Source organism: Cyprinodon tularosa, unplaced genomic scaffold (assembly GCF_016077235.1).
Source record: "Cyprinodon tularosa strain WSP-4 unplaced genomic scaffold, ASM1607723v1 ctg89, whole genome shotgun sequence".
Taxonomy (NCBI): domain Eukaryota; kingdom Metazoa; phylum Chordata; class Actinopteri; order Cyprinodontiformes; family Cyprinodontidae; genus Cyprinodon; species Cyprinodon tularosa.
In genome coordinates, this window is record NW_024039662.1 from 1,397,830 (window position 1) to 1,420,480 (window position 22,651).

Here is a 22,651-nt window from a genome sequence, read left to right on the forward strand (position 1 = left end):
TTTCACAGGTTAATAAAAAGAGAAAATAGGCTCGGGCGCCCACTAGTGGTAGATGATATTCACTACAAGGCATGGCTGCATGTGTCAGAATAGATTAGGTTTTTCTGGTAAAATATTTATCAAAACTTTATATGCTCATGTTAAGATACGTGTGCGTGTTAGACGCATATATTTCATATGCTGTTAGATATATTTTTTTCCCATTCATCATCCAGGAGCACCTTTTAATTTTATATTTACTTTAATTGTCTGACCGTGTCCTGTAAGCTTTTATTTTCTGCATATTATACCATGTAAGCTTTGTACTGTATTTGATTGATTGTTTAAATAAAAAACTTAAATTACAAAAAAAAAATAATAATAAATGCTGCACAAATGAAACTTGAACATAAAGGAGAAAATGCAATAAAGACATTTTCTCTGCAGGTCACAACAGTGCATTATGTTAAAGTCTTATGGTTTGGAGTAGGTATCGCCATAACTTCAAAGGAAAAACTAAAGCACCAAACATCCAGCTAAAAACATATTCAGTATGATTAATACAAGTTAATAATTAGATGAGCTTTTAGATTTTAAACATGTTTGGTTTATAAAGGAGCAGCTGATTACTCAACAGGACTTTTGACTATAGCGTCAAATGGACAGAAGAAAACAAAGAAGAAATGTTTTACCAGAATAGAAATGACTATTCTTCTGTACTGGTGCTGGAGAGGTGATGACTGGGACTTGTTAGCAAACTTAGGACTTGCAATCACTGAGTAAGCATGAATTCATCCATCAAACTTTTCCCCACTTAACACAGTCATCTGCCCTAAAGCTAAAAAGCATATTCCAGTCAAGAGAAGCTGAGATCATCAGACAGATCGTTTAAGGAGTCATAATGGTCTTGTTAAATTTTAGACCTCTGCTTAAAATAAATGCTGTGGACCTGGAGAGAGCTGTGACATATCAAACATCTGCTAAGCCAATTGAACTGAATGTTATGAGAGAAAGCTGCACTAAAATTAATCCACACAGAAAACTGCCTAGTTCAAGTTCCTTAAACTATTTTATAACACTTTGGTGGTATTAGTTTTTCCAGATTTCCACTTCTTATTTTTCAGTGAATAATAATGCTGGAATTTGTTTTTATATATTTGTAAGAGTATACCCACAGCATAATGCTGCCACATTTCAGGTGTGTATTTTAGAACAGAAAGCGTTAGCTTGTTAAAAGTTGAGTTTCTACATGTAGCCCAAATTGGTTGAGTCCTAGGAAGTTGCAGCACCTTTTCCTGCTTGTGGAAAACCTTAAAAAAAAAAAAAACATTTATAGGCGGTTTTCCAGTTATGGAGCTCTGTGTTCCCTTAACAGTTTTGGATGATTCATGCTTTTCTTGCGCCACCTGTCATTTAGGTGCTCAGAGATGTTCACGAGTTAGCATACTGATTAAGAAAGTTCTCTACATCTTTATCCAAACTTTTGACATATTTCCTGGTTTATTAAACCTAATAACTTAATTTAGTAAAGGAGGAGGCTAAATTCAAAAGCAAAAACACAATTCTTTTTATAAATATTGAAAATGTATATATTTTCTTCTACATCACAATAATTCAGTCCCTTGCCAAAAATAATCCCTATAAATGTACATTAAATGTTTAGTTTTAAGAGATAAAATGGGAGAAAGATGTTTTGTAATGAAGTAGCTTTATTGATCGCAAAAATGAGCATAATTTACAGACTCTAGAGGCTTTAAATATGAAAATGCTTCCAAAAAGTAGGTAGTTACTCTTTTTCACAATCGCTCTTTTCAATAAGAAAAATATATATTTTTAAAATGGCTCATTAATGCAACACCTGCCCTTTGTTGTGATGGTGGCACATAGCAGAATATGCCCATAAATGATCCTTGAAATCAAGAAGCCTGAGGGATTTTCCTCAGTGGCTTAACAATACATGGACCTTATGAAGGGAAACAATCATACAACAGCGTTTACAGTCAATGGAAAACCAGAAAGGCCTGAATCTGTTTAACAATCAGATCCAAATCACCCATCAAGTCTGCGAGGAAGTACAACTCATGCAGCTTAGTCATGTCAGAATCCCAATGAATTTTCCATGATAAAAAAAAAAAATAATAATAATAATTGCAGATGGAATAAAAAAACAAATACAAAGCTCCCATTTCTGAAGAAAGTGTGCCATTTTGATAAAGCCAACAGAAAAAGCTGAGCAATGAGACAAACATAACAGAATGTATCTAAAGATAAAGCTTAGTCAATAAACTACTGGCAGGGGCCAGTAAAAAAAAAAAAAAAAAAGTGGATATTCCAGTTTTAAGACCAAATGCGAGTCGCTACAAGCTTGAACTTTCAAAAGCGAAACAGAAAGTGAAATGTGCACATGATCATACAACATGAGGCCCAGTGTAATGAAACCGACCAATTCTTGGGAATTTGGTTGAAAGACACGTTACAGTTCAGACAAAGCTGGAAAGTTCCTGTACAGTCCAGTCGCCAGCAGCCTGGAGAGCAAAGCTCTGGGAACAAAGAAAAGCCTGAAATATTTTAAATGACACCTGTTTTTTTCCAAAATCTCTAAAGAGACTCAGAATTATCCTCTGCTTGAATTCTGGTTGTGCTCCAAGCCGTGCCGCAGCGGCTCGTCAGTGGTCCAGGCTGTTCCCTAGCTTTTGTCCCTCTTGCAGAGCGGCCATTGCTAGCCTTAAGTGCTCCTTTAGACTCTGAATCTCCCGCTCCGTACGGCCTTTCATCCCGCTCAGCTCTCCGTGCACCTCTGCGTACCGCTCACAGGCCAGCTGCTTTTCCTGTAGAACAAGCAGAGAGGAAAAACACCTTCATCTTCCACAATAACTAGAGAAAGCCCTCAGGCTGTAACAGGGTAACATTACATCCCTGACACAACAGACTCATGCTCAGCAAATTACAGGCTACCTCTCTCTCTGGGACTGTGTTTACAGACATCAGGTTTAACATCCTCCAACATCAAGACAAAACAAACAGTATTTGTGACAGAAATCACGGCGCAGTACCCTGGTTAGAAATTGCAGCTCATTCCTAAGGCAGCTGATCTCCTTGTGCAGATACTCTATCTCGTTATTTTTCATTCTGAGAAGAACCTGAGGAGAAAAAAAAAAAGACAAAGTTGTTTTCAGTTTCTACAAAAACATAACCAGACAGGAATCAGAAAGTATGTAGACATCAACAACTCTGGTCACAGACTGACATACACTTATCATCAGGAGTGTTGTGTTTCATTTGAAAGCTTTCCTGGGTTAATTAATCATCCACTTTATAGTTTAAAAAATTAGAACTATTTTGCTGGAGATTTTGAATCCACACAGGTTCAAAAATCATCCATAGGAGATGAAATACAACACTCACCCTCACAAATATTTGAATAAATGTTCGTCTCCGTGTTGCAGTGAACCTCATGCTTTTTATAGCCACAAACAATGTCCTGGTATAGATCTGCAGGCATGTGTGAGGATCTGGAATTAACAAATTGTTGGTTTTCCTGGCACAGAATTGGATTTCATTTGGAGAAAATCATTTTCCATCAGGGTCGAAGTTTTGGTGTTTTTTAGGATCATCGCTCTGCTGCAAATCCACACTATCTCCGTAGTTTGTTTAGCAAATAGGCACCTCAGCGGAAAGGGAACTGAGTAGGATGTTGATGACGATCCTGGTAGAAGCCTATGTGAACCAGAAAATGCTGATAGAGTTTCACAGGAGATCAATTATCTCACTGAATTGAAGGGACAAATCCACCTGTATATAAGCCATCCGGATTGTACATATTTTTATATTTCTTATTTCTATTTTGTTTTTCATTGTGTGCGATACATGTACACTTGCACCTTAATCCTTATTTATCTTGATATACTGTATATACCTGGATATACTGTATATATATATATTGCTTATTCTCAATGCACCTTTTTCCTCCTAGTTTGCACCTGCTGTAACTTCTATGCCAATATGTGACGAGTGAATTTATCCGCTGTGAGATCAATAAAGCTCATCTAATCTAATCTAATCTAATGGTCTCTCATCCAGCTATCAAGGGCTCTATTACCTGCCGCACATCCCTCCTTTCTCTGCCAATTTAAATTCTAATTATTATGATTAAAAGACAACCATCTTTAAAAAAAAAAAAAAGGAAAGAAAAATATTGACCTATTTGGCCACGATGATGAAAGGTGTGTTTGCAGGAGTCCAGGTCCACCTTTCAAACCTATAAACACTCTGCCATATCTACCATGATGGTTGAGGGATCATGCCAAGTGGTTTTTTTGTTACAAGTGGATTCAACTTAAACATACATTCTTAAATGCAGAAGTATGCCTACAATAGGGCTGCAATGATAAATTATTATTTAAAAGAATTAATCTAAAAAACACACAGCATTTTCAGTAAAGAAACATTTTAAAATTAGAAAAAAGAAATATTTCACATGTTAAATTAATTATAAATGGCAAAAAAAAAAAAAAAAAAAAAAACTAACCCAAATTGATGCTTACAAGCTTGCAATAAACGGTGAAAGTTTTTGCTAATTTATTCATTCTTTGGCTGAATTTTGGATTGACAGATTAATAACCTGGTCTCTGGAGTTCTTGATAGAGCATCATTACAGACAAAGACATCATGAAAACTGTTTTTGCATTATTTGCACAGTTTTGCCCAAATTATTAATTTTAATTGCCGACTCTTTGAGTAAATAGCATGTTTTAAAGTCTGTATATTATGTTTGACAACTCAAATATTATATTAGCTAACAATCATTTTTATAATCCATTAATCACCATGGATTCTTTCAGCTCCAGCTCGTATTTAGATAACTGTCTTACTTAGTAAGTGGAACACACACCGCTTTAATTGTCCCATTGTTATCCTGCATTAACCATCTCCTGGATGTTTGCTTGTGATCACTGAAAAACCTAACCAACTGTCTCCCATTTTCCTCCATTTGGCTCAAAACACCACAATGTTGGAATGCCAGAATCACTGTCAACTCTATAATAAACAAAACATCAACACGGACTGATCAAGATAGAAAGCATGATGAAAATCTAACTTCTTCCAGAACAAACACACTTGCTGCTGAGGTTTTTATGCTGTAGCCACAATGGAAATAAGTACGGTCATGAGGTCAAGGTGTTTCAAACCGAAGCAGACTGTATAAACTTTCAAGCATGGAGGCGGCAGCATTATGCTGCACTCCTAGAATGCATTATAATGCAGAAAAGGTGGACTGACTGGGATGCTAGTTGATGCCACCATGCTTATACATTTGAAGAAGAAAGTTAAACCCAAAATTCAAATTAAATTTAGCTCAACATGTGGACTGTTGCAGCTAACATTAAGCTGCTTATTAGATAGCAAACTACAAAGCAAGTTTTTCATATTTTCTATCTAACAGAAATGTCTTTAAGAAACATAATTGCAAATGGTATATTTGTGGGCATAACACCTTTAAAGTAATGGAATCCACACAGGAAGCATCTTTGACTTTTGCCAATAGTTTACTAATCATCTAACCAACAGATGACAGTTAGTGTTGATGTAATGTGAGCGGTTGCTAACATTTTCACACTTGCAGACCACATGAAGAGCTTAGCTGCCAGTGGGGATGATGCACAGAAAATAAACTCCATCTACTTTCAGTATCATAAACAACAGTACCTCTAGTTCGCAGGACTTTTCTTTGTTGTCCTCTGAGCTTTTATCTGTGAGGCTGGATCGTGTTCGGCTCATTTCGTCCGTCAAACGGGCCTTTAACTCCTGAAGAACAAAATGCTTAAAATTAATTATTCTTATATCAGAGTCCTTGACATCGTTTTCACATTTTTTATGTTTTGGGACTGAGCTGCAGATTACTGTGACTTACAAAAATATTCATACACTTGAATATTTTTATATTTTAACATTTCACAACCACAAACTTCAAGGAATTTATTAGGATTTTTTCAAAAAGACAAACACAAAGTAGTGCATCTCCGTGAATTGAAAGAAAACAAATTTTACCATTAAATTTCTCCTTTATCTTTATAAATGTAAATCTGAATAATTTGATGAGTATTTTTATTTGAACTTAAGCAGCAAAACATTAAGAAAAACATGACTGTCTGTGCTACGAGTGTTAAAAAACTGAATTACAATTAATCCAAATTTTTCTGACACTCTTCCTAGCATCACTTGTCTCTGCTGACTTTGGCCTCTTTAGCAAATTCCCATAAACAATAAAAGGGCAGTTAGAGTCGTCCTTATGCTGGAATATTAACTTGCATCCCAGTCTGCTTTCAGCCTCTACCAGGTTTTCTGCTAAACTGCCTCATAGCTAGCTCCATCTATCAACACCATGACGATAAACAGTCAGTAATAACTATAGTTCTCCAATCTCTCTAGAGACACTGTGGGCCTCTTGGCTGCTTCAGTGATGAACTCTCTCATTAACCAGTCTATCTGTTTAGGTGGACACCAAAGGCTATGTGGGTTAGCAGTTGTGCCACACTCCTCTTTGACGATGGGTGGAGCAGTTCTCTGTAACGATGCCATTTTATAACTTAACCTGCTTCTCCAGAACTTCATCCCTGAGCTGCCTCCAGTGCTCCTTCGTCTTCATTAAGGCATTTAATCACTCAAGTTCCCAAACAAACCTCTGATGGCTTTACAGAGCAATTTCACTGATGGTGAGATTACATTAGATTATGCACAGAAGGACTCTCTTAAATAATAATAAGACCTCTAAAGGTAATGGTTTAACTGGTCATATTTAGTAAATCAGAATAAAAGGGATGAATTCAGGAAATGGTTTGATAATCCAGAGCCTTCAATTACACTACTTTGTGTTTGTTTAAACCAATATTTTTCATAAGAGATGTGAAAACTTTTGCGACACACTTCTCACCCTTCTCCTTGTGTCAGTGTTGCACAGAGGAAGCGTTAGAAAGAGAAGGAAACATTTTAGTTTCACCTTTGCCGTACAGCTGATCCCTTTATCCCAATCAGCTGCTAACTCACCAGGTTCTCTTTCCTCAGCTGCTCCATGTCTCTCTCTTTTTGACCCACTTCCTGTTCTCTCTCAGCGTTTCTCTGCTCAGCTCTGTTGAGCTCCAGACACTTCTGAGAATAGTGCTCAGAGAGGCCAGCCAGCTCTTTCTGCAAGGCTTGAGTTTCAGCCCTGCATAAAAGAGAGAAAAGGTCACATAAAACGTTTTATTCACAACAGAAACTGACCCTATTAAATAAGAAATCCCTCTGAAATAGGATCCAAGATCCTGCTTTCTGATTCCACTAAATCAATTAGGGCAAAGGAATCATCTGCTTTAGGAACCATTTCTGTTGTCCCTCAAGTATTTCCTGTAGTAGATACTAAAAATACTAAACATCTTTGCATCTTGCAATCAATACCCACAAAAAGAGGAAGAGCATGCGATGATAAAAAAAAAAAAAAAAAAGTCCAGCAGTTAAAACAGATAAGCCCCACATTACAGGAACCACTACTGAGACAATCTAAGTGAAAGGGCATCTTGAAGACTGCTAGGAAAATCTTATCCATGACTAAATTCTTCCACATTCCTCGGGAGCCTAACAGAGCCCAGTGGCTGCTTTATTAATGGCTTTGCTTTAACAAGGAGGTACGTTGTGCTTTCTGCAAGTTCAGCTTTACTTAACACAAAAATTGTTGTGGCCAACCAGCTCCCACTTAAGAGCAGGACAGAGGTGGTCACACGGTTTCGCAATACAACTACAAGGACAGGAGCAAATACAATAATAATGATGTAATTATGCCGAAATGCCATTTAATGTAACCAGAGGGGAAGCAAAGTGTGCTTCTCTCTCATTAGCAGGAGCTAATTGAAAATATCTTACTGTTGTTGGGATTGCAGAGTCCGAGGGTCTAACCCGCTGCTCAGCCTCTTGACCTTCTCCACCTCTCTCTCCAGCTCTTGTTTGTGTTTCTTCTTCAAAGCTTCCATCACTGAAACACAAACATAAATGTCATCGGGATCTTCATGGCCACCAACATTTCACGACTAAAATTCCACAATTATCATTAACAATCTAATTAAATTATTTGACATGGTCTAGAACATTATACTTTTATTATAGACGCAAAGTTAAAATGCTTTGTATATATTTGCAACTCACAATACATTTAAAAAGCCCTTTTTTCAAAAGGTTAAATAGTTAGTAATGCTAGTTTGCTAAAGGTATTTATTAAGAGAATAATCTAAAGATGAATCAGGTATAAAATATTCTATATCTGCAGCCCTATTATACACATTGCAAAAATAAAGATACATTTAACTCATTCAGCTGTTTAACATTTTTTACAAGGTCATTTAAACAGCTCAGCTGCAAACGTTAATGTGTTTTAATAGGATGCCATGTCCATTTGTGTCCAACTGCAGTCCTCCAGAGCTACTATACTGCAGGTTTTAGCTGCATCTCTTTCTCCAACACGTCTAATAAATGAAACGTTGTTACCAAAGCCCAGTGAAGATTCAGCCTTTAGATTCAGGCTTTTTAAAGTGGAATTAATAAAAACTGGGATTTTTTTCATTTTTTATTTCTACACAAATTAATTTAAGAAGTGTGCCACATATTTGCATTTAACATTACTTCTCTTTCAAAAGCTCCAAAATTATAATATAGACAACAAGAACCAAATGGTTTTAGAAGTCAGCATGCAGCAAAAAAGAAATAAAATAAAAAAATAGAAAAACTTGTTTGAGGCTGCAAAGATCAAGACTAGGGTGGAGGTTAACAATAACCATACAAAGACAAGCAGCGCTGCAACAATGGTTTAGATTAAAGCTTGAAAGGATTAGAATCGTCTTCATCAATGTGCCTGAAATGAACCCATTATGGGAAACATTTCAGTCTTACAAAGTTGCAAACAGCTGCGACGTACAACTGTTGCATGCATAATATGCCGAATATAAAATATCCTTTAGACTAGGACTGAAACAATTAATCTATTATTGAAATAATCGTCAACTCAGTTTGTAATCGATTAATTGTTTACTGGTGTAGACTCTAAAATGTGCCTTTGGCTGATGGAGTGACCCACCTTGAGCAGCAATTCTACCCAAATTGTAAGAAAAAATGTGAAAACATTTTGCATTTAAGATAAAAATATTTTTTCGTCTGTCAGTATGCTCTATCCAGAATTGTGCAGGAAGGTTTAGTTTAGCAAAAAGTCTTCTTTAAGGAACCTTTTGCTATCTGACAATTAATTGCTTAATCAAAAACATTATTTGAAAAATAATCATTAATTACAACCCTACTTTAGACCCTAAATATTTACAGAACATTTAGTCTACCTATGAACCAGTGTTTGAGAAAAATATCTGTTTGCTTTTTCAAACCTTCATACTCATTTAGGGAAGAAGATTTATAATACAGCCTTTTTTCCCCCAATCAAGCAGCTCTATGTCTCTAAATAACTGATTATCAGTTTTAGATCTCATTCTAAGTTGCTGCAAAGAAAGGCAGTGTTAGAATACAGTAAGTTTTCACTGAGCTGAAATATATACATTTACTTTATTTATAAATAATTTACAGCTAACTTAAGTTACCAATTATTAGAGATACATAGAAAAGTAAGCTGTACTTAAAAACAAACTCTTTCAGCTTCACCTGCAATAATTCTGAATACAATCATTGTATTTAAAGTTAAAATTGTGATATTTCACCCTTTTTATTTAAAATGTTACCTAATTGAACCTTTAAAAACTTCAGTTGTTTTTGATTGACTGACCCCTTGCCGTGTCCCTGGTCTCCTCCATCAGCAGTCGCTCCTTCTCCTTCTCCAGTTCCCTCATCTGGCGGTCATGCTGCCTCTGCAGCTCCTCCAGGGCATGTCTATGAGCGCGCTCCATGGCTGCCAGGCTGCGGCTGCAGGGTGCCTCAGGGCCGCAGTTGACACGCATGCTTTTCCCCCACCCCCCTCCTCCCCCCTGTTGCAGTTGGTCCAGCTGTTGCCTCAGTGACGCCACCTGAGAAGATAACGGCGGAGGTAAAGCCAACTGATCCACAGCTGTTTGCATCTCTCATGCAGACAGTTGCATGTCTGAGTGATGCGAATAAAGATTTCTGATAAGAATCACAACACAGCACACCACACCAGAGCAGATGGGCTCTATAGGAGGATTTTCCACCATAATTGTTTAAAAACTTCTCACAAAAGTTCTAAATTCATCTATCAGCTCATGCAATGCTCAATATTTGGGTGGAAATCACTGAAATGAACGTACTAGTCAGAAAGAAGGACAAATTGTCACAAGCTGGAAAAAGAATTGCTTCATCCATGTAGATGAAGGGTTAATTTGCATTTTAATATCTTTGCAAATTACAGAATCATCTCCACACACTACCTCCCTCTGCAGCGCCTCGTTGGCCAACGGGCTAGAGGTCCTCGATCCCATCGATGATAAGGAGCTCATGTCCCTTAAAGGCATTCGTTCAAACTCGGACCACCTTTTCTCGATTTCATCCTCCAGGTGTAGCCTCTGGTTCGATCCCACACCCGTTCCCTTCCGGGACAGAACGGCTTCCCACTGGCTGCTCATGCTCTTCTCCTCCTGCCATTGGCTGTGCTCTCGCCCCTGGCCCTCCCCTGCTTCTCTCTGACTGGTTGGAAGAAGGCCAGAAGAGGCGGGAACAGGAGAGAGTTCTACATAGTCGATTTTTCGTTCAGCTTGATGGGCCGAGCTTGGAGCCTCTGAGTGGGAGTCGACATGGCGTGATGATGGGCGACGGGAAGACGACAAGAACCGTTTATGGGAGTTTTCTTTGTCGCTGTTGTTGTCAGGTAATCTAATGGAAGAAAAAAATTATGAAAACAAAAGAGCTAAATATGATATTCTTTATTTTTGTTCCTACAAAGTTAGTTTTAAAAAGAATCTGATGGGGAAAAAAGTATTCATACCCCTCAAACATAACATTTTGTCATACTACAAAGACAAACGACATATTCTACCATCTACAAAGCACTAAAATGAGTTACAGTTTAATTTTATTTTACAAGTAAAAACCCGAAAAGTGTGACATACATTTGTAGTCAGTACTCCTGTAGAAACGTTTAGCATCAACTTTTAGGGTTTGATCTGAACCAGCTTTGCACAAAATAAAAAGCTCAGTCCGACTGTAAGCTTGAGAACCACTGAAAAAAAGTCTGATATATTTTTAGCTGGATATAGTCCTCAGCTTTGCCTTGGCCATTCCTACACATGAATATTTAACTTTCCTCTTGCCCAGGGGTCTGCAACCTGCGGCTCTGGGGCCTAAAGTGGCTCTTTGGTCCCTCTATAGTGGCTTTTAAAAGTGGCTAAAAGCTACTTTATGCCTCTGCAACCGAAAAATCTGTCTCTGTGTGCGCCCCCCTCAGAGGGGGGCATGGTCAGTCAAAAAAAAAGCCTGAATACAGGTCGGACGGCCACAAACCCGCGCAGACAAAAAGCAGCTGTGATTGGTGCTTGTTATGCCTTTCTGGCTGTCTGTGTGGTTGTCCTTCTCGATTCGGTGCCGGGGCACGTAGTTTTTAAAAACCGAGGAACAATTGACAACTACGACGAAAGGTTAATCAAAGAGGTTCAGAAGTATAACCACTTTTACTATGATTCAGACAAATTATATAAATAAATATATCCTCTTCGATGTCTAGCAACTCTAGATACATTTCCGTGACCGTGCAGTCTTGCAGACACGCCATTGTTGTTTTGGAAGATAAACACTCCCACCGGCGCCGCCAAAGTTCTCGCGAGTTCTTGAATAGGCTCCCCCTAGCCCTCTGGCGGGAAACCGCTGTGCAGCCCTAGAAATTCCAGACCCACAGTGCAGAAGCATACCAGCAAAACAGGTTCGCGACCAGACCCAAGCAACATTTGATGTGTGCGATTGCAGAAGTATAATCTGCCCTTAAGAATGAAGAGCTAACAAATGGTTGTAAAGTACATAAAGTATAATAAATACCAGTCTTAGAAGCTTTAGAATGCCACAAAAATATATATTTTGATCTATTTCACTAATTAGCTTCAAAAGTATATCTTAATATTCTATAGAAAATAATCCATGTATCCTCTTTATGAACAGTTTTCTGTTTTTCTTCTTCTAAAACCTAAAAATAAAAAGTTGTTTTAAAAGAGCAACATATTTCCTATAATAGAAATCTGACTATAGTAAATTGTGTTCTAGCCTGTATAAGAGACAAAGGCCACATTTGTGTAAAACCAATCAGGGTTGGATTCATTCATTTATTTGGCCTTGTACACAAGTTATTTTGTAGTTATAAAACCAAAACACTATTTTAAGTTTTTCTGATACAGTTTAGAATTGTCATTAATTGAGAAAAATGGTCGAGGAAACTTTGTATTAGACTCTACTGATTCTATATTTGCTCCATTATGAGCTATTTAGGTTACAAGACATTAGAAATATTTATATGAAAAATGGCTCCCCAAGTTGAAAAAAAAATGAACCGGTATTTTCTTTAGCACTTTTGGTTGAACCTACTGTGTGAGGTCAGGAGAGCTGCTGGGACGGATACTCTTCTTTAAAACCTCTATCCAGTTTCGCCTGATCCCAGCTGTCATGGCAGATAGCGTGAAAACAGCCTCCCGTGTCTGTTGCACCATGACAAATAATAGAAAGAATAAATAACAGTAGTGGGACGAAAACAATAAAAGCTTAGAGACCAGACAAGATGTGTGCTAAGATAAGAATTAGGACTGCAACGAGCAATTATTTTGATAAATGATTAATTAATCTGTCAATTATTTTTTGAATTAAACCATTAATAATTGGATTTTATAGATAATATAAATAAGGTGAAGCTAAAAGGTGAAGCTTTGCCAATTAAGGGGTTCTGGACAGAGCTCCACAGGCAAAAGTGTTTTTAATCTGAAATACAAAATGTTTATATATTTATTACTAATTTGCCAAAATTAATTCTCTGAGGTCATTGCCTTTTAAGCTAATTACATTTGTTAGAAGTCGTTATAGTACAGTTAATGATATCGATTATCTAATTAGTTGATTAATCACAATGAATCAGATGAATTGTTTAAGAGTAAAATATAGATATCTTCACCTGTATCTGAAAGCCATAGTTCTTCTCCACATCGAACTCTGACACCTTCATGCAAGATTTCAGATCAATCTCTCCATCCAGGTCATCTTTCTGTGCAGGGAAAAAATTTATTTAGATACATTAATCAGGTCTGTTTGCTCTCAAACACTCATGGAAAACATTTGCAGCTGTTATAAAAGCTAGAGATCAACTAATACATATTTTCTTCCGATTCAGAGATCAGTCTAACCGATCCACTATTAAGGCTGATATGGCTTTCTTTTCCTCCATTTATATAATAACATAACAAATGACACAATTATAACAAATGTTACACGAGCCCAAATTTCAACAACAATAAATTCTTATCAATAAATTAAGGAAAATATGTCAGCTAATGGAGGGAGCAGCAGTCCGTTCACCTTACAGGATCTTAAGGCATGGCTGTCTAATGCAGTGAATCGGTGAATGCATGCATGTAACGACAGAAAATATTGGCCGACTGAGGTACAGATCAATCACTAATAAAAACATTATAATGGAGAAAAAAACCTTACCTCTTCTGCATTGGAGTCTCTGTAATATTTCAGTCCAGCATCAGTCAAAACAAACCAGTGTTTTTTCCACTAAACAGAGAAAAACATAACAGGATCAACTGAGAATGAAGAAACAGTGACCAAGAACCGCTGCAGTCAAATAAAAACCAAATTTGGTATACGTGCTAATTCCTAACAGAAACCATTAACTCCTCCATTAAAGACAATCAAAGAGGAACAGCTAACCTCTCCACAGTCGTCCAGCTTTGACATCCATCCCTTTTTGAAGTTCAAGAGGTCAGGCTGCCAAAGGGGAGAGCACAGTGTCAGTTAATTAACTGTCATTTGAATGCCTGAAATGAACGCAACAACAGTTTGCAGTCCGAAAATCTGTAGCCTTTTTGTATGTCAGCAGTATTCACGTGATCAGACAGGCATTAAAGAGCAGGTTTGAGTAGATTTCACACATAAGAAAAACAAAAAGGGAAAGAAGAAAGAGAGGATATGACAAAGAGAAACACAAGCCTGTATCAAAGCGTGGTGCAAGCTCATTGTATGCACACCTCCGCAGGTTTACCCCATTATTGTGTTGAAACATAACAGAAACCATGCTGCTGACTTATTCTGCCACAAAGGACGTTAACTAGTTTCCACCAAAGCTGTTTAAGCCGACAAAAGGAGATACAATCTCTTTTTACACAAAAAATAATCCTTACACAACTTAAAATGGTGGTAAAACAAGTCTACACTGTAATCATGTCTAAGAGACTGATAGAGTGGTTTCGCGTGAGCATGTTGTTTACTAAACATGTTGCTGCGCTTCTGCACTGCAGCTGCCTCGCTCCACCTCAGTACAGGAAGAGAAAGAGTGTGCAATATACCTCAAAGATGAAATGTTCCCAGATTAAGATTAGCTGCATCCACTCCTGCCTCTTCTTATCTTTCTCTACTTCGCCCTCACATTCCTAAATTTAAACCTCATTGCATTTAGGGTTGGGAATTGAAAAGATTTTCACGATTCCGATTCCCTTTTCGATTCTATGAAACGATTCGATTCTTTATCGATTCTTTTTTCGATTCCAATTTGGGGGAAAAAGGAGAACAAACAGTTTGATTATCAGAATCAACTTTGTTTACTTAACTATTGCACAATCTTACAAACTCAACAAGATCAAGATGTCCACAGGAAATGTGAAACTGGAGTAACATCTGTGTTTAAATGAAAAATAAATATACAAGAACAAACTTAATAACCAACAATGTCTAATAACAAATGATGGGATAATAACCTATTTTAAATAACAAAAAATACTAATTATAAAACAGTAGTAGGGAAAATTAACAGTTATTTTGCAGAAAGATGAGCATATCTGCTTTTTCTGGAAGGATACAGGATCTTTCAGGGCTTATGGTGTCTCCAGCCGTGGAGAACACCCTCTCAGATGGGGTGGAGGAAGCCTGCACACAGAGGTAGTTTTCAGCCAGTCAGATAGCAAGGGCAGCACATCTTGCTTGTTCCACCACCACAGTGTGGCGCTATCCCTGCAGGGGATGGAGGGCAAGCTTTTATAGAGCTGGATTTCCTGATCTACCCTCTGGGCTAAGGAAAGACGGGGCTTTGATTCACAAAGTGACCGCAGCTCGTTGTCTTCCTCCTCGAATAGTTCTTCCAACTTGCGTAACTTGTGTAACTTGCGTAACTTACGTAAAAAACGTGACGTAAGTCGTGCTCCCCAGAGCCGGCGCTCTAGGCTCTGGTGCTGCGGGAATCGAAAAAATAATCGTTCAGTGAGCTGCCAAACGATGCCATGGAATCGGAAAATACGGAACCGGTTCTTAACAGGAACCGGTTTTCGATTCCCATCCCTAATTGCATTGCTGATATTGTTTCCAACAGAGCTTACACTCCCATCTCATTATCTCCTAACGCAAAGTCATTTTGATCCTTTTATATCCTTAAGTTACAATCCTTTGTTCTGTTTCCATCTCTTTGTCCCCATGCAGTCATCTATAGAGCCTAGCAAACTATGCACAAACCTAGAGTTTTTTTCTTTGCCACATTCTGTGTATTTTATTGGTAGTAAAACAGAAACAAAGTGCACAATATCACAGTGGAAAGAAAAATCAGGAATTTAAAAAGATAAAAATAAAAAAAAAAATCTGTTTTTTTTTTTTTTTTTTTTTTATCCACTCCTAAAAACAAAATCCAGCAGACCTTCAAGACTCCAAGAGTAAACAGAGGACCAGACAAATGTTTGAAAAAGTATGCTGTGGTCATTCTATTATGAAAGATAGCCATGCTAACATAATCCCAACAATGAAACATGGTAGTGGCAGCACCCTGATGTGGGGATGCTTTTTTTAGTAGGGCCGAGGAAGCTGGTGAGAGTTTATAGAGACACAAATTGAATTGAGGCCAGAGCCACGTGTTTCTCCACCCAGGTCCTCGGGGCCCAAATGTCCAGCATGTTTTGGGCGTTTCCCTTCGTTCACACACCTTACTTAGATTATTTAAAACAATCCACATATAGTAAAAGGGAAAAAGTGAAGGAACTTGGTCTCAGATGCTTTATCTTATCCAGCAGAAACCTTTTTTTTTTTTTTTTTTTTTTAAATCAGCAGATATTTCAGTTTAGATGTGTAAAGCTAGTAGATTTAGCAAAAGTCCTGCTAATCAATTAATCACGATTAATCCAAGGAACTGTTTCAGCCCTAATCCTATATACTATGAATCACAGATGTCGGGTTTTCATTTCTCCCTTTAATATTACTGTTCACCACGGCAACAGCCAGGTTACTTATGGTACTGGTACCAGTTAGGCACGACAACCCAAGAACTTGATTCCACATACTCAGCACCATATCAAGAGGTTTCCTTTTAAAAATAGCCATAGGAGTCCTGCCAGCATTACTGCAGAGGTTGAAGGGGGGATATCAGCCTGTCAGTGCTTGTACCATACACTGCATTCAAGGCAGAAGCCTCTTTTAAAAAGGATGTAAAAGAAAGCCCCCTAAACAGTTCAAGAAGGAAGTTTAGGACATATATTAGTGAAACCAGGTCTGATGAGATCCAGATCAACTCCTTAGGTTCAGATGGTGTCAACCAGGCAAGAAGCACAAAGATAATTGTGGTAAAAGCAGCAAGCTGACTACTTTACATTGGATCAAAGAGTTTGCTTTTGTCCCAATAAAAGTTAAACAAATGTGAGAAAGAATATAACATTTCTTCTCTAATATATGTATATATTCAGGAAGTTTTTAGACAAGGTTTAAAAATTGTTGAAAGCCATTATGGGCGCAAAGGGCTAAGAGCAATGAACACTGAAGGAATCCTGAGCAGGAGATACATTAAGTTTTTATCTCTCTCAGGAATAAGGTAAAGGAAATGACAGGTGCAACCCATGACGTGTCAAACCCCCATCATAAATCAACGTTGACTAGTCTACACTTGCCTATATGAAGGGTCGGTAAGCAGTTGGAAGAGGAAACATAATTTAGGAAAAACACCAGTGCTTCCAACGGCCATGTGCTTATAGAGCCTGTTCATATAGGAGAAAATAAAAGGTAACAAGAAAAAAGAAATCATCCAGTTTACAGAGACAGTCTGCACTCTTCCTGACCCCTGTATCCTGTCACTATAAAGGAGTATTGTCTCCGCTGCTTTGTCCTTAGGGCTCAGTTAAATAGGTTACCTCTGCGCACAATGAGAACAGGAGAATCCAAATTAACAGGCATTGTGATGACACTCCTGGATTACTGCAGCTTGGAGAACCGATACGTCTTGATTACTTTATATTTTTTTTTAAAAAGCAGCTCATCAGGTTTTTAAGACCAAGTGTGTCTGTGTGGAAAAACGCACCGATAACAAGAAAAAAGCAGCTCATCATAGTTATTCTGGATATGTATACATGACCCTGCTATGTTTTCCTTCTAGAAACCTCCAGGTTTGCTCCTTTGTTAATCCATACTCATATTTCCTACCATAAACAGTATTTTTTTTTTTTCTCCTTAGTCTCGCTGTCTCAAATATAAACAAACCAAGAGGTATTTTGTTTGTCGACTTTTATGGTACATTAATTCATATTCCAGTTCAAATAATAGTTGGGGTGATTTAAACTCAAACTGTAAATGTTTCTTATGTTTTAAATAAGGATTTTTAAAAGTCAGACGATACAGATGTGTAAAATGCTTGTTAAAAGGAAATGGTTTTTTAAGGCTCGCTATGCCAGAGATGTAAGCTGATAACAGGAAGTTAAAAGTATAACCGAAAAGGTCGATAGACTGTATCACTTTTAATCTGTCAAGCCTTAAGAAATCTTTCAATTAAGGTAAGGATTATTAACTCTATAGACTGGCACCGAGACGGCTCTTAGTAATGCAAACCGCAATCATGATAATTATGTCAGTGAGAGGATCAAGTCAATTTAAAATCTAAAATCAGCAATCATTAAGTCCCTCCTACAAAAAAGGGAGCTGTCTACTTTAGTCTTAATGTAAGTAATTAATCATTAGTCTCAGAAAGGTTTCTATCCGTCCCATTATGTTACAAATAGAGGCTCACTTTCAAAAACACAATAAAATCAAAACCTGTACCTAACGGGTATAAAGCTGGGTGCAGATAGTTTTTACATGGAGATGATCCTCCAGAGAAAGATTGCTTGTTTTGCAGCTATTCTATATATCAGGTGGAGAAAAAAAGGATGTAAATATGAAGGAATACATTTTGCCAAAATTCACTTTCATACTTGGACCAATGTCAGTTTCACAACAGAGGTGGTTTAAAAGTGATTGTAGATATTAAGAGATGCTGAGACATAAAGTTCATTAACTTTGGCATGTTTTAAGAACATCTTTAGTTTTTTTTTATAGTTTATAGCACTGCGCTGAAAATAAGAAAAAACTAAGTATATTATTTTTTAAATTCACAATTCTTGAAGAGACATATCAATCAGGTGTTCAGAGCTTTTTGCAGAGCAATATGTACAGAAATATAGTTTAAATACAGCCTGCATTTCAGACAGTACAAATGTATATGGCAGCCATGTTCGATTCGGCGTTCCAGTTTGGAGAGACATCAGTGGGAATTTTTACATCATAGGGACCGAATAGATTTTGTCCAAATTTAACAAAAGTGTAGTTCAAATAAACAGAAACTTTTAAACAAAATGAAACAAATAAAAAAGTAAAAGGTTTGTATGTATTGGTTAAAAGAGTAAGCAGGTACAAAATGACCTGTCTGTATAAAGAGACATGTTACCATCAGTGAGTATACAACAGCAGTTTGGTTTCCACATTTGTTAAAAATTAATGTTTTTAATAGATGAGCACATACACTTTTTTAATTCTTGATTCATTCTTTCATTAAAAGAACACAACATAACAAAATCTGTGCAGATGAAAACTGAAATCATGAATTAAAGTAAAGGAGCAAAAAGAAGTAAAAAACTTATATCTGCCCCAATTAGAAAATAGGAACTGTTTCTTATATAGCATGAAATCATTTGCAAGCTGCTCAGACTGATGAAACATCCGTAATTGTTTAAGAAAGACAATAATTAGTGTTGCACCGATATCAGTATCAGAGGGGGCCCTATCCAGCACAAAAATGGTGGTACCGGTATGCAGATAAGCAATAAAAAGTTCTACTGGATTCACTTTGTATTAATATTTTTCCTGCTTCACAAAGGTAGGCAGCAGCTTGACAAAGCCATGATGGCGATTATTTTACATCCAAGTAGTATGCAGTTGTTCAAATACACACATCAATTCAAATAGATGGTATCGGTATTGGCCGATACTGCACACCCAGGTATCAGTATCGCCAAAAAATGGCATTGGCGCAACACTACTAATAATTAAACTTTTTAGTCTATATTTAATTTAAATTACAGAGTTTTGATGCAGAACTCACAAGTCTTAACCGTTGAGAATGTTTAATTAATCCAAATTTGATTTTTTTTTTTTTTATTAATAATTTGAAATTCTGGATTACTGTTATAAGAAGAACAGTTCTGTTCCAGGAACTCCTCTAGATCTTCTCGAGATGGTTTTATATATATATAAAAAAAGCTCTTCATAATATGAAGAAAATATGGAACGCCCTGAACATCCTCTTCATAACTGTCCTACAACTGTCTTTAATCAGAGGCTTCTCCACGCCGCTGTAACACAGATCACAACAGGAGACCGTTCCAGCTTAAATGTACTAACATTATTTGTTGATAGAGCAGAACCACTGTAGAGCTTTAGCATTAAAAATAAATCAAACTAGAAATTATTTCAGTTCCTGTCATGAAAATTGAGTGGTGTCACTTTTGAAATGTTAAAACTGTGAAGTAGGAGAAAATAATTGACAGAACCTTAATTTTTTGTTGTTGCTGTTTTTACTTCCTATGATCCCTACTTCTCAATGCCATCATTTGTTTTGACCTATAAATCTTAATATTTTTACTTATCTGGTTTAAGCAATCTGTGGGAGACAAAAATGTTAGGTATGTAACGTTAAATGCTTAAAAAAAAAAAAAGTGCCGAGCAGCCGTTACTAAAGGCCAGGAGGGGGGACAGCATCTGTCACAGCTGGCCGTGAATGCGGCCACGGCTGTATGTATGGACGGCTAACGTCCTGCTACTGTACACACATGAACGATAAAAGAGACACAGAAACAGAAAAACATAGCCTCGCCAGAAAGCTGTATAATCTTTTAACACGCCCCTTGCGTCAAACCGTAGCGGGACAGAAATACAGCTAGCTACTAAAGCTAAAAGAACATTAAAGTTGAATAAATGTTAGCCAAGCTAGCTAACTTCGGAGTTAAAAGTTAATTTCACAGATATTAATTCAGGAAGGATAGACAGACAGGAAAACAACACACAGATTTCCGCATGCATATCTGTTTTAAAGCGTACAACTTACCGTCATGATAAAATTATCCAGAAAGGTAAAAAAAAAAAAAGAGACAAAATGTTTAATCCCCACAGGAACAACTTTCTTTCTCGTCTCAGCTAAACCTCTCGTGCAGAAAGCACCTTACTGTCTCGCGCACGTTACACAAATTCGGATAAAACCCCGCCATTCATCCACATTTTAACCCCACGGAAAGAGTCGCAACTTTCTCAGGAACCACAGCGGCCGAACTGTTAAAGAAACCGAATATGTTCCGCTGAGTGTCGATATAAACGCTGCAGGCAGGTCAACTGTAAGCGTTTGTAAACTTTCTGATACGCGGGGAGAGCTCGTGCCACCGCTCAGTGCGTCGTTTACTCGCTGCTGTCTCTGCTCTGTCTGCCACTTCCTGGGCGGGTCCGCTAAGATCGTTAGAGAAAACACGTAGATCCCAGCAGTGGATCTGTTCAAAATCTAACAGAGGAACCCCAATGAGGAGGTTGTGGTCCTAACAGGCCACATAATAATAATCTAATCCAGATTAAACCTACTCAAACAGTTCATCACTGCAAGAGATTATGTTCAGCTACCATTCTTCAAAAAGCAATACATCTTCCATTGATAACCATTGGTTATCATCTTTTTTTTTTTTTTTTACGCTTAAAATAAGCCAAGCCATATTTTCCGGATGGTCTAAGCTTGGAATTGAAATGCCCCCCCCCCCCCCCCCCCCCCCCCCCCCCCCCTCCTCTGTAAAATCCACCCTCTGTAGCTACTGGTTTCATTTCAGGAATTTCAACACATGCCCCAGCAGACCACAACTGACAAAGCTCAGTCAGTCTTATGAAATGTCTGTAGGGTGTAGGTAAAACCTACAGAGACCAGTGGTGGCAAAAGTACACACATTTGTTACTTCAGTAGAAGTATAGATACTGCAGTTTAAAAACACTCTGGTAAAAGTTCAAGTATCAACTCGACCTCTTTACTCAAGTAAAAGTGAAAAAGTATGTGGTCCAAAAACTACTTAAAGTATAAAAGTATAAAGTAACCTTAGGAAAAAAAAACAGCCAGATGCCACTATGTGAATTGAAAGCTTAATTTTTCGACTATTTGGAAAAATTCTTTGAGATAGGGCCGAAGATGAGGGAGGTCTTGTTGGTCTCCATCTCCCGATACGTTCTCACCTGTGTCCGACCTTTCAGACATTTCAACAAGGGCGTAGGTTTGATTTCAACTTTGATAAGGGACACTATTGGTCTGATGTCATTGGTCCTATACAAAAATATGCATGCTTGTTTATTTATGCTTGACGTGAAAATCGGTGTATTTCGTTTAAAGAGAAAAGCATCATTTCTTGCTAAATTTGTACAAATTTTATAAGCGCTACACACACTAGATGCTGTTTATCAATGTTTAAAGCATCACTGGCTCTGATGAATGTGGAATTATGACTTTTTTCTACTTTGAAAAGGTTTGCATTTGAAATTACCAGCGACTAAGAAAAAAAGTAAAACTGTGGGTATTTAACAAAATAAAGTCTAAATATGTCTGTTAAATCTGGATTTATCCTCTATTTTCTTTAAGATATACAACTGTGCAGAGGTAAAACCCACTCTTATCTTTTAAATATTCTCTCTGTATCATGAAACAAAGCAAAATAATAGATTCAAGGGATGTCAAATAAATGTATTGTATCTACATGACCACTGAAACTGACACTGAGCATTTAGAATATTAATTTCACTCTACAAGTCATCTAGGCTGTAGTTACTTTATTTAACCCATATCATTTATTATATCTTGTTCTGAAAGAATTCATCTGAATAATCGATTATTGAAATGTCAACAAATTTAGTACCGGTAATCGATTATTCATTATCTGGAGTATAGACACTCTAAAACGTGTCTTCAGCTGACAGAGTGACCCACTTAGAGCAGGAATTATACCAAAATTGTAAAAAAAAATAAATAAATAAATAAATAAATATTTTGCATTTTAGATAAAAAATGTTTCCACCTGTCAATATTCTCCATCCATTACTCCGCTATTGGTGCAACAAAGCTCTATTGTAAATTATAAGCATGTTATTCACATCTAATTGTTGGTAGGGACAAGTAGGTCGGTCCAAAATTTTGGTAGGGACATGTCCCTAT

General features: G+C 37.2%; 1 protein-coding gene across 3 annotated transcripts in view; it reads right to left on the reverse strand.

Annotated features, from left to right (window-relative positions):
* Positions 1 to 1,670: 1,670 nt before the first annotated feature.
* The window catches only part of LOC119775712 (TRIO and F-actin-binding protein-like), a 29,368-nt gene continuing 8,387 nt past the window's right edge, over positions 1,671 to 22,651 (reverse strand). For 2 of the 3 annotated variants that reach the window (XM_038273784.1, XM_038273785.1), the window contains 11 exons: positions 13,861 to 13,917; positions 13,636 to 13,704; positions 13,100 to 13,189; positions 12,523 to 12,632; positions 10,386 to 10,827; positions 9,770 to 10,007; positions 7,876 to 7,984; positions 7,024 to 7,183; positions 5,686 to 5,784; positions 3,033 to 3,119; positions 1,671 to 2,807 (listed from right to left, as the gene is read on the reverse strand). In XM_038273784.1, the coding sequence (XP_038129712.1) occupies positions 2,646 to 2,807; positions 3,033 to 3,119; positions 5,686 to 5,784; positions 7,024 to 7,183; positions 7,876 to 7,984; positions 9,770 to 10,007; positions 10,386 to 10,827; positions 12,523 to 12,632; positions 13,100 to 13,189; positions 13,636 to 13,704; positions 13,861 to 13,917 (1,623 nt within the window). In that variant the 3' untranslated portion in view covers positions 1,671 to 2,645. Of the gene's footprint in view, positions 2,808 to 3,032; positions 3,120 to 5,685; positions 5,785 to 7,023; positions 7,184 to 7,875; positions 7,985 to 9,769; positions 10,008 to 10,385; positions 10,828 to 12,522; positions 12,633 to 13,099; positions 13,190 to 13,635; positions 13,705 to 13,860; positions 13,918 to 20,527; positions 21,016 to 22,651 lie in introns of those variants that run through there. The other variant, XM_038273786.1, reaches the window with a different exon arrangement.